At 43.8% G+C, this 17,362-nt stretch overlaps 1 protein-coding gene across 12 annotated transcripts in view; it reads left to right on the forward strand.

Moving 5' to 3' along the window:
• Positions 1-15,735: 15,735 nt before the first annotated feature.
• camk2d1 (calcium/calmodulin-dependent protein kinase (CaM kinase) II delta 1) overlaps positions 15,736-17,362 on the forward strand; it is a 240,301-nt gene continuing 238,674 nt past the window's right edge. For all 12 annotated transcript variants that reach the window (XM_084322597.1, XM_084322604.1, XM_084322598.1 and 9 more), the window contains exon 1: positions 15,736-16,051. In XM_084322597.1, coding sequence (XP_084178723.1) covers positions 15,990-16,051 — 62 coding nt within the window. In that variant the 5' untranslated portion in view covers positions 15,736-15,989. The remainder of the gene's footprint in view (positions 16,052-17,362) is intronic.

Genomic DNA, 17,362 nt, shown 5'->3' on the forward strand with positions numbered 1-17,362 from the left:
CCCCCCCCAGTGGAATAGCTAGGCCTCTTTTGGATCACAGAAAATGTAAGAGTTTCACCCCCCCCCCCCCCACCCTCTTCAAATGATATCCTCATTTATTAGAAAAATAGGACACCAATTAAAGTCAAACTCATTATGACTTTTAGCCCACTGAGACCGTTTTTATGATATTTTCATAATTACTCACATTGTGAAAGTGCTATCATCTGTATTTTCTTTTTTTTCTATATTTTTTTTTATTAATGAATGAATAATGAATATTAATGAATAGGTAACCCAAATAAACTAAATGTATTGTGCCGCCCCAAAACTGTCATCAACCTCGACCTCCGTTGCGAACAAGACGTCCAGCCACAACAAGGTAGGTGGGCAGCAGCTCGCCTTGGCAGCGACCCCTGATGTGTATACAAACTCTGTATCTGACTAGGTTAGACCCCTATTTACACAGCCTTAAATGGTTCACGTCCCCCTCCTATTTACAGGGTCTTAAATTGTTCAGATCCCCCTCCTATTTACAGGGCCTTAAAAGGTGAACCATATGAACTGGCTTCCTTCCTTCCTTCACATGGCGTGGGTCTGCCTGTGGCCTGGCGTTCTGCTCTGCCTCAGCTGTATGTGCCACAGTTCGCCGAGCGTGAGGAGTGATGCGGTCGGGGATCTGCCACGTGGGGCCCACGCCGTGTGACCCACCAAGGATCGGTGTTGTGGCATAATTTATATTAGTTCTTTATTGGAATGGACCACTGGACCCTGTCGTACACTATCACGTTTTTGGCTTAAACTTAGTTAGAGTGCCTAGAGTTTGTACTGAACTTGGTAGATCTGCTTTTGGTTTCACTGCCCCTACCTCATGGAATTCTCCACTTGCACAATCTGAATGTAGCCACTTCCGGCTGACTTCCGGTTGCCAATGGCACTTCCTGTCCCATCCAAATACATTGGTTTTAGCTACTTTTCTCCCCTTATTTAAACAACTTTGTTGTCACAGAGAGCAATGAAACGTTTGTATTATTATAGTATAGAATGTATTTAATAAGCAAACGTTTGTCAGCAGGGTTTTTGGGCTGTATTTCATGTAAAAACGTTTATTGTTAGTTTCCTTGCTCAGCCAGCATTAGATGCACGATGCAAGAAATGCACTATAAACAATACTTTGCGGCGGCGTTTCTTGCGCTAGCCTCTGTTGTTAGCCAGCATTAGCCTTAATAGCTTTGAGCTAACTATCTTTGCCGATGCATAAAGTATTGTTTATAGTGCATTTCTTGCCACCTTATAGCATTTATACATTTGTATGACGGTCTATAATGCTCCCGTGAGGTTTTTCCGGACGTTTTGGTAATGATTTTCACTATAAAATCATATTTCTAAATGACAGGAAGTTGATAAACTGGCCGGAATAGCTTTGAGCTAACGGATCTTTGCCGATGCATTCCATTCTAAACGTAACGTTAGTTGTTCAAAACATTACCCGTCTATATAATTTGTTCCTCAACGTTATATAGACGGGTCATGTTTTGTAAACTAACGTTATGTTTAGAATGGAATGAATACATGGGTCGGGAAAGATAGTTAGCTCAAAGCTAATCCGGCCTGTTTAACCACTAGCTTCTGTTAGCTAATGCTGGCTGAGCAAGGAAACTAACAGTAAACGTTTTTACATGAAATACAGCCCAAAAACCCTGCTGACAAACGTTTGCTTATTAAATACATTCTATACTATAATAATACAAACGTTTCATTGCCTCTCTGTGACGACAAAGTTGTTTAAATAAGGGGAGAAAAGTAGCTAAAACCAATGTATTTGGATGGGACAGGAAGTGCCATTGGCAACCGGAAGTCAGCCGGAAGTGGCTACATTCAGATTGTGCAAGTGGAGAATACCCTGCAGGAAACTCTGAAACTAGACACTCTAGTGTCGAGGGGTCAGTTTACAACCAATCAGGTCACCACAATATGTAATTGTTTTTAAATTATGACCTCTGTTTTAATTTGTGTAACTATTTACATTTTTTAAATGTATTTTAAAATGTGCTCTTAATTATTCTGATTGTCTGATGTCTTTATATTTATGAACGCACTATGCCACTTGTGAATGTAACATCTCGATGACACTGTAAATTAGTTTAACTACTCAGTGTATTTATCGAGTATAAATAAAGATTGAATGAATGAATATGGGAGAGAAGTCAAGTCCCTGGCCTATAATATATTTTATTTCATAATTCTATTCTATTCTATTGTGCATAACTTAGTTCATATTTCATTTTATTTGACTCCACCTCTTTATTGTATTATCTGTTAATGTCTGTCCGCTAATGTCGCACCGAAAACGACCAAAGCAAATTCCTTGTATGTGAAAACTACTTGGCAATAAAGACCTTTCTTACTCTGATTCTGAAGTATGTCAGTCGCTCAGTCTATTCACTAGGGGGCGGTGGAGGGCAAGGAAACCAATGCCCTGGAGACACACCCACTACACATGCATGTTCTAAAAATAGACCATCGCCATGGTGATGGTGCTGAAGATGCAGATGGGAATAGAGCCCCCCCCCCCCCCACACGCGTTTCCCTAGGGCAAGATGCCAGTCATTATTTTCTTTTGTTTGTCAGACGCTGCTCTTGGTGTCTGTATTATGTAGTACATCACATAATGAGATTATAATTTGGACTCTACTGATTCAGACGTTCTAATGATGTTGTCACAATGATTCTAAGATAACAGTACTGTATATCTGTATGTCATGTATGTCATGATATATATCTGTATATCTGTATGTTGTGTATGTCATAAATGTCATTATGAATTGAAAATGGGGGACCCTGATGTAAACAAGACGAAAGTCTTTCTCTGGTTTGCATCCCCTTAACAATTGTGTGTATTGAGCTGTACTGTATTGTACCCATTCTGCAATCTGTTAATAAAGTTTTCAATCAATCAATCAATCAATCAATCAATCAAGCATTCAGAGAAAATGAACGTAAAAAAAGGAAAACGTAAAAAAAAAAAAAAAAACGGTAAACCTGAACAGGATTGAGAGCAAATTGGCCCATATTCACAAGAGCTTGTCTGGGGTCAGTGACCAGGAACACTTTGTATTCAGTGGCCTTATTAAAGGGGAACTATCTTATAAATGGCCTTTTTGAGTGTTTAGCATTGTTTCCTAGCTATGTGAACTTATATTAATATGATCTATGTCTCTAATTCTCATATTGGCGCATTCTTCCAATTCTCCTCTCACAATATTCACCCTCACTGAACTGAGTCATCTGAAAATGTGATGATTTGTGATGTCAGAGAGACACCGCTGCATGATAATGTGGCTGTGTGGCATCAGGTACATGATGAGCTGCACACAGTGGTTGGAGCCCAGGCTCAAAACGGCTTAAGATCTTGAGGTAGAAAAATGCTGTTTTTGAGGACTTGATTAGAAATACAAAACAATGAATAAAAAAAGAAAAGAAATTACAGAGGTGTTCCATCAGTGGCGGCTCGCCACTAGGGGCGCAAGGGCGCCGACCCACCTGCTGGCCAGCTGCTGTTAAATCAGAGAAGAAGACAATAAAACTTTTTCGTTTTTGTGTTTTATAGCCCTATAAATAATATAAACATGTTTAAAATAGGGCTGTCAGTTTATCGCGTTAATTAGATTAATTAATTACACAGCAAATTATCGCGTTATGAAAATTGACGCAAAATTAATTACAGCCGACCTATATTTACTTTAGACAAGTGGCAAATCGGTGCGCTTTTATTTTGAAATCCACGCTTGAGTTGGGCGTATTAAACTTGGCCCATTGAATGACCCGTAGCCTACTTGATCGTCACTTCACACATGCGTCGTCTATCAAACAAAACAAACACACAAAGGAATTAGCTCAGCTGGAACAAGATGTCAGCATCACCCGAGGCGATACTCCTGGGACCTATGAACGGCAAGTTCAATTTCAAAAAGAATATAGATGGGACAGTAAACAAGACCATTGTAATATGTAGCTTATGTCAAAAAGAATTTGCGTATCACCGAAGCTGCTCTAGTCTAACGTATCACATGAACGCTAAACATGTCCAGGCAAGTTGTTCGAGCAGCTCCAGTGTAGCTAACGTTAGCTCCAGAGCAACTCGCACGCTTCGTCAAACCACTCTTGGAGAATTACCGTTAGGCAAACGGTTGAGTAAATCCACCACAGACAAACTAACCAACAGCGTCGCGAAGTGGATAGCAAAATATTGTAGGCCAATAGCTATAGTGGAAGATAAGGGTTTAGCGGAGTCATTTCGAATAGCGTCGTCTGACCCAAATTACAAGCTACCCTCGAGAGCTACAGTGATGAAAAGGATCCACAACATGTATGACACAGAGAGGGAGGCGAGGGAAGAAGTGTTGGCACGGGCTGGCCCAATGGCCATAACGGGTGATCACTGGACGTCGGTGGGCAATCATAATTATTTGGGTGTCACAGTGCACTTGATCGATACTGAGTGGAAACTGCAATCATTTGCATTAACGGTGACCAAAACTGTGGGCCGCCATTTCGCCGATGCGTGTGCTGAACAGTTCAACACAGTAATAGAGGAGTGGAATATAAAAGATAAAGTCACATCTATTGGGACTGATTCCGCCCGTAATATGATAGCAGCAGCGCGCTATATGCCGTTCCAGCACATGCCATGTGCTGCACACGTGCTGCAAAGAACCATCACAGTCTCCCTTGAGGACAGAAGCCTTGACACCACCCTGGCAAAGTGCCGCAAGATTGTAGGCCACTTCAAGCACAGCCCTGCCAGTACAGAAGAACTGCAGCAGCAGCAGACTGCCCTCGGACAAGCAAAAGAGCCCATGATACAAGATGTATCCACAAGGTGAGACTGTTTAACTACCTGTTGTATGCTTAGGGTAAATTTAGTGTGTGTGTGTGTTTATTTCTTTGTGTTCTGTACAATTGCATCATGCTGCATTAACAACCCCCAGTGGGACTAATAGTTATTTTATTGAATTGGAAGGTGGAATTCGACACTGGCCATGATCTCACGGTACCTGAGGAACCAGGAGGCTGTGACTGCCACTTTGGCCCAACAGAACCACAAGCTGTCCATGCTGACCCCCACAGAGTGTGACAAACTGAAGAAGCTGGAGCTTGTACTTGAGCCCTGCAGGTAAGTGTCTCTCCCTCTCTCTCTCCCCCCATACACCCCCCTCCTCTCTCTCTCTCCCCCATACACACACCTCACACCCCACTCTCTCTCTCCCATACACACACCTCACCCCCCAATCTCCCCCATACACACACCTATCTCTCTCCCATACACACACCTCACCCCCCCCTCTCTCCCCCATACACACACCTATCTCTCCCATACACACACCTCACCCCCCCTCTCTCCCCCATACACACACCTATCTCCCTCTCATACACACACCTTCACCTCTTTCTCTCTCGCTCTCTTGTTTCACTGCAGGTATGTGACTGAGCTCCTTGGAGGGGAAACCTACGTCTCATGCTCTGTGGTGCTCCCCGCACTCTGCCACCTAAACCGCATCATGGACCTCAACGAGGAGGATCCGGGCTACATGGTAAAGTTCAAGGCCAGCTTCACGAAGGACCTGGACGCACGCAAAGCGACCCTCAACAACAGATGGCTGAAGCTGGCTACAGCCCTCGACCCGCGATTCAAGGACTTGAAGAGCGTACCAAAGGACGAGAGGGATGAGGTGTGTGTGTGAATGAGAAGACCCGTGTTAAGTCCTTAGGCTGTCATGAAAAGTCCTATGCAACTAATTAATTGTCCCTCTTATTAGGTGTGGACCTGGCTTAAAGAGATGCTGCCAGGACCAGAAGCAGACAAAGCTGCTCCACAAGCCACAGAGGACGAGCCACCAGCGAAGAGGACCCTCCTCCTGCTGTCTTCAGACTCTGATTCAGATGAAGTCAGGGTACTGTCAGGACAATTAGACCTCTACAAAGCTGAGCCCAGCATCGGAATGAATGACTGTCCACTGGAGTGGTGGGCAGCTCACGCAAAAGCCTATGGACAGCTGTCTCCTCTTGCTCGCAAATATCTGGCTACTCCTGCTACCTCTGTGCCATGTGAGAGGCTATTTTCACTTGCAGGTCACATAGTCCAAAAGAAGAGGGCAGCCTTACTCTCAGACAATGTAAACAAGCTTGTTTGTCTTAGCAATTGGCTCAAGGAATAGATTTGTCATGCATACAGTAGACCCTGCACTAGACCCTGCACTAGACCCTGCAGTCATGCCCCAGACCCTGTAGTAGACCCTGTAGTCATGCCCCCAGAAACTGTAGTAGACCCTGTAGTCATGCCCCCAGACACTGTAGTAGACCCTGTAGTCATGCCCCCAGACACTGTAGTAGACCCTGTAGTCATGCCCCCAGACACTGTAGTAGACCATGCCCCCAGACACTGTACTAGACCCTGTAGTCATGCCCCCAGACACTGTACTAGACCCTGTAGTCATGCCCCCAGACCCTGTAGTCATGCCCCCAGACACTGTAGTAGACCATGCCCCCAGACACTGTACTAGACCCTGTAGTCATGCCCCCAGACACTGTAGTAGACCCTGTAGTCATGCCCCCAGACACTGTAGTAGACCATGCCCCCAGACACTGTACTAGACCCTGTAGTCATGCCCCCAGACACTGTACTAGACCCTGTAGTCATGCCCCCAGACCCTGTAGTCATGCCCCCAGACACTGTAGTAGACCATGCCCCCAGACACTGTAGTAGACCCTGTAGTCATGCCCCCAGACACTGTAGTAGACCCTGTAGTCATGCCCCCAGACACTGTAGTAGACCATGCCCCCAGACACTGTACTAGACCCTGTAGTCATGCCCCCAGACCCTGTAGTCATGCCCCCAGACACTGTAGTAGACCATGCCCCCAGACACTGTACTAGACCCTGTAGTCATGCCCCCAGACACTGTAGTAGACACTGTAGTCATGCCCCCAGACACTGTAGTAGACACTGTAGTCATGCCCCCAGACACTGTAGTAGACACTGTAGTCATGCCCCCAGACACTGTAGTAGACCCTGTAGTCATGCCCCCAGACACTGTACTAGACCCTGTAGTCATGCCCCCAGACACTGTACTAGACCCTGTAGTCATGCCCCCAGACACTGTACTAGACCCTGTAGTCATGCCCCCAGACACTGTACTAGACCCTGTAGTCATGCCCCCAGACACTGTACTAGACCCTGTAGTCATGCCCCCAGACACTGTACTAGACCCTGTAGTCATGCCCCCAGACACTGTAGTAGACACTGTAGTAGACCCTGTAGTCATGCCCCCAGACACTGTACTAGACCCTGTAGTCATGCCCCCAGACACTGTAGTAGACACTGTACTAGACCCTGTAGTCATGCCCCCAGACACTGTAGTAGACACTGTACTAGACCCTGTAGTCATGCCCCCAGACACTGTAGTAGACACTGTACTAGACCCTGTAGTCATGCCCCCAGACACTGTAGTAGACACTGTACTAGACCCTGTAGTCATGCCCCTAGACCCTGTAGTCATGCCCCCAGACACTGTACTAGACCCTGTAGTCATGCCCCCAGACACTGTACTAGACCCTGTAGTCATGCCCCCAGACACTGTAGTAGACCCTGTAGTCATGCCCCCAGACACTGTAGTAGACACTGTACTAGACCCTGTAGTCAGTATATTAATATTTGAATAGTCATATTTGGCACTATATCGTCGAGTTGGACGTAGTCTATTAAGCTAATAATAGTCTGTTAATATATAGTGCTTCGTGCGGTGAGAATACTACCGTAGTCAGTACCCCATCGTTTCGGGCAGAGAACTGGCTGCTTATCCAGGGTGGTTGACCCCACGTGAAGCTGCACCCGAGGAGCCCCAGAGCCGACGAGCGAGTGGACCTGTATACCGGATTATTCTGCCGACGACAGCCCGCCTTCCCAGGCACGGATTATGCTTTGTATACTTTGATTATTCCATGGATAAAGACCCCCGACACTGCCGTGTGTTGGAACCCCCCCCCCCTGGAGAGGACGCAAGGTGAGGAGACGCTCTGCAAGACGAGGTCGCTTCACGTCTCTCCTCCGTGGACCGGATGACGCCGGCCCACAAAGAGTCCACCTGCTTTCATCTGTGGTCCAAGGATCGCCGGCGCATTGAACGGCACTACAGTGGGTTCACCTGGGATACCCTTGGCCGGATGAGGCAGCCGGATTCTACCCCCCCCCCCCCCCTCCTACTCCTGTCGGCTTACAAGCGACCGGATTAACCCCCCCCTAGTGTGTCCAGTATATAATCATTAAAGTATCATTGCTGTTATTCCCTAAACTATTCCAGGTCGTACTGTACTAGACCCTGTAGTCATGCCCCCAGAAACTGTAGTAGACCCTGTAGTCATGCCCCCAGACACTGTACTAGACCCTGTAGTCATGCCCCCAGACACTGTAGTAGACCCTGTAGTCATGCCCCCAGAAACTGTAGTAGACCCTGTAGTCATGCCCCCAGACACTGTAGTAGACCCTGTAGTCATGCCCCCAGACACTGTAGTAGACACTGTACTAGACCCTGTAGTCATGCCCCCAGACACTGTAGTAGACACTGTACTAGACCCTGTAGTCATGCCCCCAGACACTGTAGTAGACACTGTACTAGACCCTGTAGTCATGCCCCCAGACACTAGCTTGCTGTGGGCTGTTTTGATTTTTGAGGATACTGTAGCTTAGTGTAAACTGTTATTGGCTGTATCAGCAACAAATGTTACCTTATTGAGAGGTATGTTTTCATTCATTTTATTTTATTCAATTTAATAAAATTGATTTCTAAAGCATTCTTCACTTGCAGGTCACATAGTCCAAAAGAAGAGGGCAGCCTTACACACAGACAATGTAAACAAGCTGAAGCTTGTTTGTCTTAGCAATTGGCTCAAGGAATAGATGTCATGCATACAGTAGACCCTGTAGTAAACCCTGCACTAGACCCTGATTTTTGAGGATACTGTAGCTTAGTGTAAACTGTTATTGGCTGTATCGGCAACAAATGTTACCTTATTGAGAGGTATGTTTTCATTCATTTTATTTATTTATTTATTCAATTTAATAGAATTGATTTCTAAAGCATTCTTCACTTGCAGGTCACATAGTCCAAAAGAAGAGGGCAGCCTTACACTCAGACAATGTAAACAAGCTGAGGAATAGATGTCATGCATACAGTAGACCCTGTAGTAGACCCTGCACTAGATCCTGCAGTAGACCCTGCAGTAGACCCTGATTTGAGGATACTGTAGCTTAGTGTAAACTGTTAGCTGTATCAGCAACAAATGTTACCTTATTGAGAGGTATGTTTTCATTTTATTTATTTTATTTATTTAATAAAATTGATTTCTAAAGCATTCTTCTTGGTGTATTTAATTGATCAGTCACCTGCCACAATAATGTAATGTCCTTGAATTTTAAATATTTATATGAATATGAAATATAAATATGCGATTAAAATGCGATTAATTAGATTAATTAATTACAAAACCTGTAATTAATTAGATTAAAAATTTTAATCGCCTGACAGCACTAGTTTAAAATGAATAATATTTACTCATTTTAAGTATGTTTGTATTTCCAATGCACAATATAACGTTATTATCTAAATTAAAAAAACATCGTTTTCATGAGCAGGAAGTGACGTTTTTTTTAATTTTTTCGTATTTCTCGCCCGGGCTAGAAGCGATAGCGCTCTGAGTGCGCGTCACAGTTTGATCGCTGTCTCCGTCACAGCCAATCAGTGCATACGGCGTTGTGCGTTGAAATATGACTATTATGTTGGAATCCGAGCGCGATTTGAAGCGGTCTAGGCAGCAGCGTGAACTTCCGTGAAGAATTTCCATAGCCGCATTTCGCGGAGACGCTCTCTGATTGGCCGACGCCAGTATTTTTTTCCATGGCAGAATTTCACAGAGACGATCTCTGATTGGCCGAATCCAATTTCTAATGTTCCAATTCTAGCTTCTAGCTTGGTTCCTAGGTTGGTCTAGGTTGTTTGTCTTAGAGCGTGCCGTGACTGCAAGTTCTTTCAAAGTTGGTTAAGGTTAGAGTTTGTCTTAGAGCATGGCGATAGAACGCCAGGTAGTTTGCAGTCTGTTCGAGCGGAAATGGACAAAGGAATGTACTTGTTGAGTGTTGTGCTAACGAGCTCAGCTAACACTTGGCTAACAAGCTATATGGCGGATTATACACGTTTATCAAGCTCTCCTGCCCTGGACGTTTCAACTAAACAGTGAGTCTCTCTCTCTCTCTCTCTCTCTCTCTCTCTCTCTCTCTCTCTCTCTCTCTCTCTGTGCTTAACGTTAACGTTTGTAAATAGTTTTTTTTAGGAGCAGTACTACTGCTGGCCATTCATGAAGCGAGACATTGCTGATTGTTTATTTATTTTATAACACAAGACTATGACTACCAACTGCCTAGCCAGCCGTGTATCAATCTTGGATGCAATAATAACGTTACTTACCACACTGACTATGTCGATGGCTCATTGATTTAACTACTTGTTGAATGCCCACGCTCGCTCTCAGGTCAGATCGATAACTTCATAACTCATTGGTCTGCCTATCTACACCTCAAACAGCGTCCTGTGAAGTGGTTGACACGCAGGACCAACCGAGTCTACAAAATGTTGTTGTTACCACTGACCGACAAGAGACAGCGAATGCACCGTTCCGACCCCCGTCAGTCATCGACCTTTAACGTCGAGTGATTGAAGTTGCGGAATCTGTTATTTTATTTGCACTGGGAAGGACTCTCTATATTCAGAGGAGGTCCATTTCCCTAATCCGTTACACGTATTTATCATTATATGGCTTTACTTGATAATCCCATTATACAGAATTCACCTTTAGTCCTTAATGCATAATCATAAGTCTCCTTTTACTCCGTAGGGATAAAGCCTATAGTCATAGTTATATCCCCATTATACAGAATGCACCTTTAGTCCTTAATGCATAATCATAAGTCTCCTTTTACTCCGTAGGGATAAAGCCTATAGTCATAGTTATATCCCCATTATACAGAATGCACCTTTAGTCCTTAATGCATAATCATAAGTCTCCTTTTACTCTACACGTATTATCACTGTATGGCATTACGTGATAAAACCAGGCTTGCCGAACCCTCCTTTAGTCCTTAATGCAGGGGTAAAGCCACTTATTCTATTTTACATTATTAATCAAAAATGCATGGGGTGAAGCCACTTATTCTATTTTACATTATTAATCAAAAATGCATGGGGTGAAGTTACAAGGCTAAACACATTTCATGCTTACCCGGTCGTCTGGTCCGAAGAAAGGATACAAATCATATGTATAAAGAGGTAATTTTAATTAGAAAAAGCTAGTTACAAGAAGATACTGAAGTGGAAAAGTGTCCATTTCAGTTAAAATATGCACAGAACAAAACATCTCATCTCTGCACGGCTTGTGCCCCGTGTCTGGCAGCAGGATCTCCATTCAGTTTAAAATAAGCAGAAAACAGAACATCTCATCTCTGCATGGTTCGTGCCCCGTGTCTGGCAGCAGGATCTCCATTTCTCTAAAAAGTCTGATCTGGCACGGCTTGTGCCTCTTCCTATCTCTCCAGCTCAGTGTAAAAATCTCCCGTGCTCTCGCCAGTTGGCCCTTTTTATAAGGTCCGTCACGTCACGCCATCATCAGTACATAGCTCCAATCACTGTACAGTACGTGTCATATCCCTCCTTCAGTTATTTGTTACTTTGCAGTTACATATCAAATCAAGTAATTCATAAGAATACAAAGCCCCTCTGACTAGAGCTCCCTCTTCTAGGCCTTGCATTCCAGCCGGTCCCTCCCCTACTGCATGGGGCCTCTTTCGTTCTGAGACGAGGACGAGGCAGACTGCCGTAATATATCTTACATAGCCCAACACATACATATACAGATATATACAGGTACAATAGGTTACAGGTACAATACAGTACTCGGTGTACTATATTACATTAGTTTACATTACATTATAGTCATTATAGTCTGCTCTCCTCTCCTTCCTCTTCTGATTCAAGACTTCAACCAGCAACCCTTCCGTCTGAAAGGGTTAACATTACAGCTCCCTATCTCCTTTGCTGGGGCCCACATTCCGCAGGTTGCCTCCCTTCTGCATGTGGTCTGTGAAGAACAGACCCTTCTTATGGAGATTTTAAAGGCTCAGTTCCATTTGTTTTTAAAGTAGAGCCCTCATAGAGTTATTTTTCCAGAGTTCAGTTTATACTGGTCACATAGGAACGACTCAGGATGTCATTGTCCAAAAGTGTCGCTTGCTGATCTGTGTCACTTCACACATACGATACTGGTATAGGGTTCAATTCCCTGTTCTACCTAATACCATACAACTATTCGGTCTCTCTCTCTTTGTCTATGTCTCTTTCCTTCTCTCCATCTCTGTCTGTCTCTCTGTCTATATCTCTGTGTGTGTGTGCGTGTGTGTGTGTCTCTCTCTCACACTATGTCTCTTTCTTTGTGTGTGTGTGCGTGTGTGTGTGTCTCTCTCTCACACTATGTCTCTCTCTCACACTATGTCTCTCTCTTTGTGTGTGTGTGCGTGTGTGTGTGTCTCTCTCTCACACTATGTCTCTCTCTCACACTATGTCTCTCTCCTGTGTGTGAGTCTCTCTCCTTTGCTGGGGCCCACATTCCTCAGGGTGCCTCCCTTCTGCATGTGGTCTGTGAAGAACAGACCCTTCTTATGGAGTTTTTAAAGGCTCAGTTCCATTTGTTTTTAAAGTAGAGCCAGCATAAAGCTATCCTCCAGAGTTCAGTTTAAAGATTATACTGGTCACATAGGAACGACTCAGGATGTCATTGTCCAAGAGTGTCACTTGTTCTGTGACACTTTACACCCCCTCTGTCATCCTGGTCGGTCATTTTCCATTGTCTTAATAGCGTCTGTACTGGGGGACGAGATGGCGATTGTGGGGTCACGTGGCTGTGACTCTCCACACTACTGCAGCTCTCTCGGATTGAAAATACGTGGATTATGGCTTGTTCAATATCGTCTATGTTTGAATGAATGAATGAATGAGAACTTTATTAACAGATTGCAGAATGGGTACAATACAGTACGGCTCAATACACACAATTGTTAAGGGGATGCAGACCAGAGAAAGACGTTTGTCTTGTTTACATCAGGGTCCCAGATTTTCGATTCATATCGATAGTTTAATATAGCTAGCCTTGGCTCGTTTTAACAATATGCAAAATATGTGTACAGCCCTGTACTCATACTGAAGTTATTCTTGGTATATAATAGGTCTGATTGTGTAACGAATCGATTCCACGTCGCGCTGTGTGTGAGAGAGAGAAGGAGAGAGGGAGAGATCTGCCTGTGTTTGGAGACGGGCGAGTTTTGTTTCTAACTTTTCTATTTATATTGTGTTTCAAGTTGTGAATTAGAGTCTAGACTATACTTTATTTGACTGGTTGTGTGTTGTTGTAGTAACAGCTGAGCGACTCGTTCATAAGAGCCGATTCATTGCCGTGAGCGTGAGTCGAATCGCTCACGTCTTGCCATGAGTCTTGCGTGGTACAGTACTGTACTGTACATGTTTGCAAAATATTTGGTATAGCGCCCCTAGTGGCGAAGTACCCACCGGCCGCCACTGTGTTCCATAGACTCACAGGAATTGTGTAAAAGTGCCCAAATAGTGAAAGAAATAGTAAAATAGTTCCCCTTTAAAATAAACTGAAGCTGACTCTGATTCAGTACTCACAGCTTCTGTGAATATATGGAGCATTTAAACTGAGCGGCATGGCATCATCATTTGCCTCCTCGTAGCTCATATAAATTAATAATACCTAACGTTATGACCTAACATGAATGAATAACCTAAAGTTATGATGACCGAACATTAATGATCTAACAGGCATTCAGCAATGGTTGTCTTGCTGATTGTGTAATATATATATATATTGATAGACAGGCAGACAGATAGATAGATAGATAGATAGATAGATAGATAGATAGATAGATAGATAGATAGATAGATAGATAGATAGATAGATAGATAGATAGATAGATAGATAGATAGATAGATAGATAGATAGATAGATAGATAGATAGATAGATAGAGATAGATAGATATACAGCCATATTTACAAGTGACCCATGTATCCTGTAATGAAAATAAAAAAATACATTTAATTTTACCCACTCATATAATGAAACACTGACAGTATTTACAGATTTTTCAACTTGCAAACAGTATCTCCAATTTATAGGAAGCACAAAAGGCATTAACTAACAGTATGCACGACAATAAAAGAGTCTTGCCTTGATGAGCAGATGCCTCTACACGGGTGCAGACCGAGGATGTGTTTGAAAATGACAAAATTCCCATAAAACTCCACATGAAGAAGGCCTTGTTCGGGGCGGGTCTAAACCCACCATACTGTAGCACTTCCCCAGAGCCTTGCCTGGTGGATTACAGGGGATTATTGGCTAAATGTGGATTTGATAGATATCCAATTAACAACAGGTGAACAGGGTGAACCTGATAAGCTGTAATGCTATTACACAACCTCACTATTCACACACACACACACACACACACACACACACACACACACACGCACGCACACACACACACACACACACACACACACACACACACACACACACACACACACACACACACACACACACACACACACACACACACACACACACACACACACACACACACACACACACACACACACACACACACACACACACACACACACACTCTGGGATTTTTTTTTTTTTTTTTTTTTTTACTGGTAATGAGGTAATGAAGATATTTTTTGTGTGGGTTATTCTTTCCAATAGCTCGCGTTCATGGACATTGTAGTTTACCTGAGGCTGAGGATATCGAAGACGATATCCAATTATAGGATTACCAAATGACTTTAATTTCAACAGGTGTAGTAGGGAGTAGGGTATATCTGCAGTGCCGCAGCCCCATACATAGGAGGGGCCTGTACGGTGCGTTGGGGGCCTGTACTGTGCGGTGCACTACTGCGCATGCGAGAAACAAAGTAACAATATAGGACACTAGAAACATAAAGTAACATACGGAACATAAAGTAACATACGGAAAATAGGACCTAATGTCCAAAATATTTTTGTCTTAAACTGAATATCAATTGGATTAGGAGTAACCAAATAAAGCATTCAATGCAACCAATTGTCTATATAGACTAGAATTTTTATCTTAAACTGAATATCAATTGGATTAGGACTCCAAATAAAGCATTCAATGCAACCAATTGTCTATAGACTAGAATTTTTATCTTAAACTGAATATCAATTGGATTACCAGGCCTGACTGTTACTCTAAACGTAACCTCTTCTGGATGAGGGCCTAAATTTAACCCTTTAGACTAGATTAGAATGACTTTACTTTGTTTCTCGCATGCGCAGTAGTGCACCGCACAGTACAGGCCCCCAACGCACAGTACAGGCCCCTCCTATGTATGGGGCTGCGGCACTGCAGTTTTATGCTATTGGTACTAGTAGTGGGGCCCTTGGGTGCTGCTCTACAAAGTCTCACCTGTGAGTCCCCGGGAAAACAGTTGTGGTGCGAGGCCACCGCTAGAGGGAGACGTTGCACAGTGCGCTCTTCTAGTGTACAACCAGGAAGCGCTCGGCGGAAAAGTATCCCAAGTGTCAGTGGATCCACAGATCACACCCAGAGAACAGCAGGTCGCGGCGTCTCTGACAGCTCGTCAACTTCACCAGTGCCAAGGATCATCTGAAGTGAGAGTCTGCAGAGAGCAGACAGCAACCAACCAACCACCCCATTGTTGTTGTATTTAGGAATATTTTTTGTTGTTGTCTTTTTGAACGGAGGCGACAAGTGCCACTTTGGAACACAGGAAAGGAGTAGCAGCAGAAACAGGGTTTCAGTCCCCAAGTCGGTCTTCTCTTCTCCCCTCTCCTCTGCTTTTTCAACGATGGCTACGACCACCTGCACCAGGTTCACCGACGAGTACCAGCTCTACGAGGAGCTGGGGAAGTGAGTATTGATTATTGATTATATAACCTCGTTTGAGTGGATTGGAATAGGGTTAGAGTTGAACAACAACGCCGATGTATCGGTAACAATCTCAGCCTACCTGTTACCTGCTGCGTGCTATTCACTCACTTGTTGTCCTCTTGGATTTGATCTGTTCGTAGAGCTATTTTACGCGCATGTATGTGAATATTGACGCACGAAAGTTCGTGGTCCTCCTATGAACTGTTGGGGGTTATTATTTTCCAAGAAGTGACCGCCCTTCTTCCCACTGACCGGAGCGCATACGTGAGGTCGTTGGAATTCCTCAGCGATGCGAGTACAACACAAACAAAACCGATGAGTCTGACACGTTTATCTGGAAACCCAGGTACAGAACCAAAGGATTTCTTTGCTGGAATTAAATAAAGTGAAACAGCCACTGACACAGCCATCGTTTATTCCACGTGTGTGACACCTCTCTACACTGAAGAAAAACAACAACATTCCTGCCAATTTCCTGTTCACTTAAAGGTGCTATAGATAACATATTTTTATTTAATATTTATTTTTTTAAATAATACATTCACAGAGCTTTTAGAAAGGTGTGGAATTGAATATCTACCCCCCCCCCAAAATAATGATTGATTAATTTGGTGGGTCCAAAATGAATGTTGTTTACATGTATCTCCTCCCTACTTCCCATTTCCCCCACGTGGAATGCACCTGATTTGATAAATGACAAGCTGATGCGTCTAGTGCGACATCTAGTGGCTGGATGTTATCTAAATTCTAAAGCACCATTAAAAGATTAGTCAATTTATTTTACAAATCAAATCAAATTTATTTGTAAAGCCCGAAGTTAAAGGTGACATGCATTATAAATGTCTTTTTTCAGTGTCTAGTATTGTATTATAGTAATAGGAGTTAGTATCAATGTGTTTGTGTCTCTAAATACCATATTGGCGGATTGCCGTCATTCATTTCCTGCTCCATTTTAATCAGGTCGTTCTGATTTGACTCGCATGGTGACGTCACATGGTGAGGATGGAGCGGATAGTGATCCGATTGGCTCTGTGGTTGTAGCGCACCAAACAGGGTTTGACAGAGAACGAGCGAGAGAGAGAGAGAGAGGGAGAATCAGATAGACCCTCGCGACAGAGCACGCATACACACACGCGCGTCGTGCTGTCGTCTCTCGGCCTGTCTCTCTCTCTCCCCCTCTCTATCTCTCTCGATTCGGGAGCATGAAACTAACGCCCCGTCTATAGCTGTAGCGCGCGGCACAGTGGAAGACTTCCTCAAACGGGAGAGGGAGAGAGAGAAAGAGAAGGG

This window comes from Notolepis coatsorum (genome assembly GCF_963971535.1).
Source record: "Notolepis coatsorum genome assembly, chromosome: 1".
Classification (NCBI taxonomy): domain Eukaryota; kingdom Metazoa; phylum Chordata; class Actinopteri; order Aulopiformes; family Paralepididae; genus Notolepis; species Notolepis coatsorum.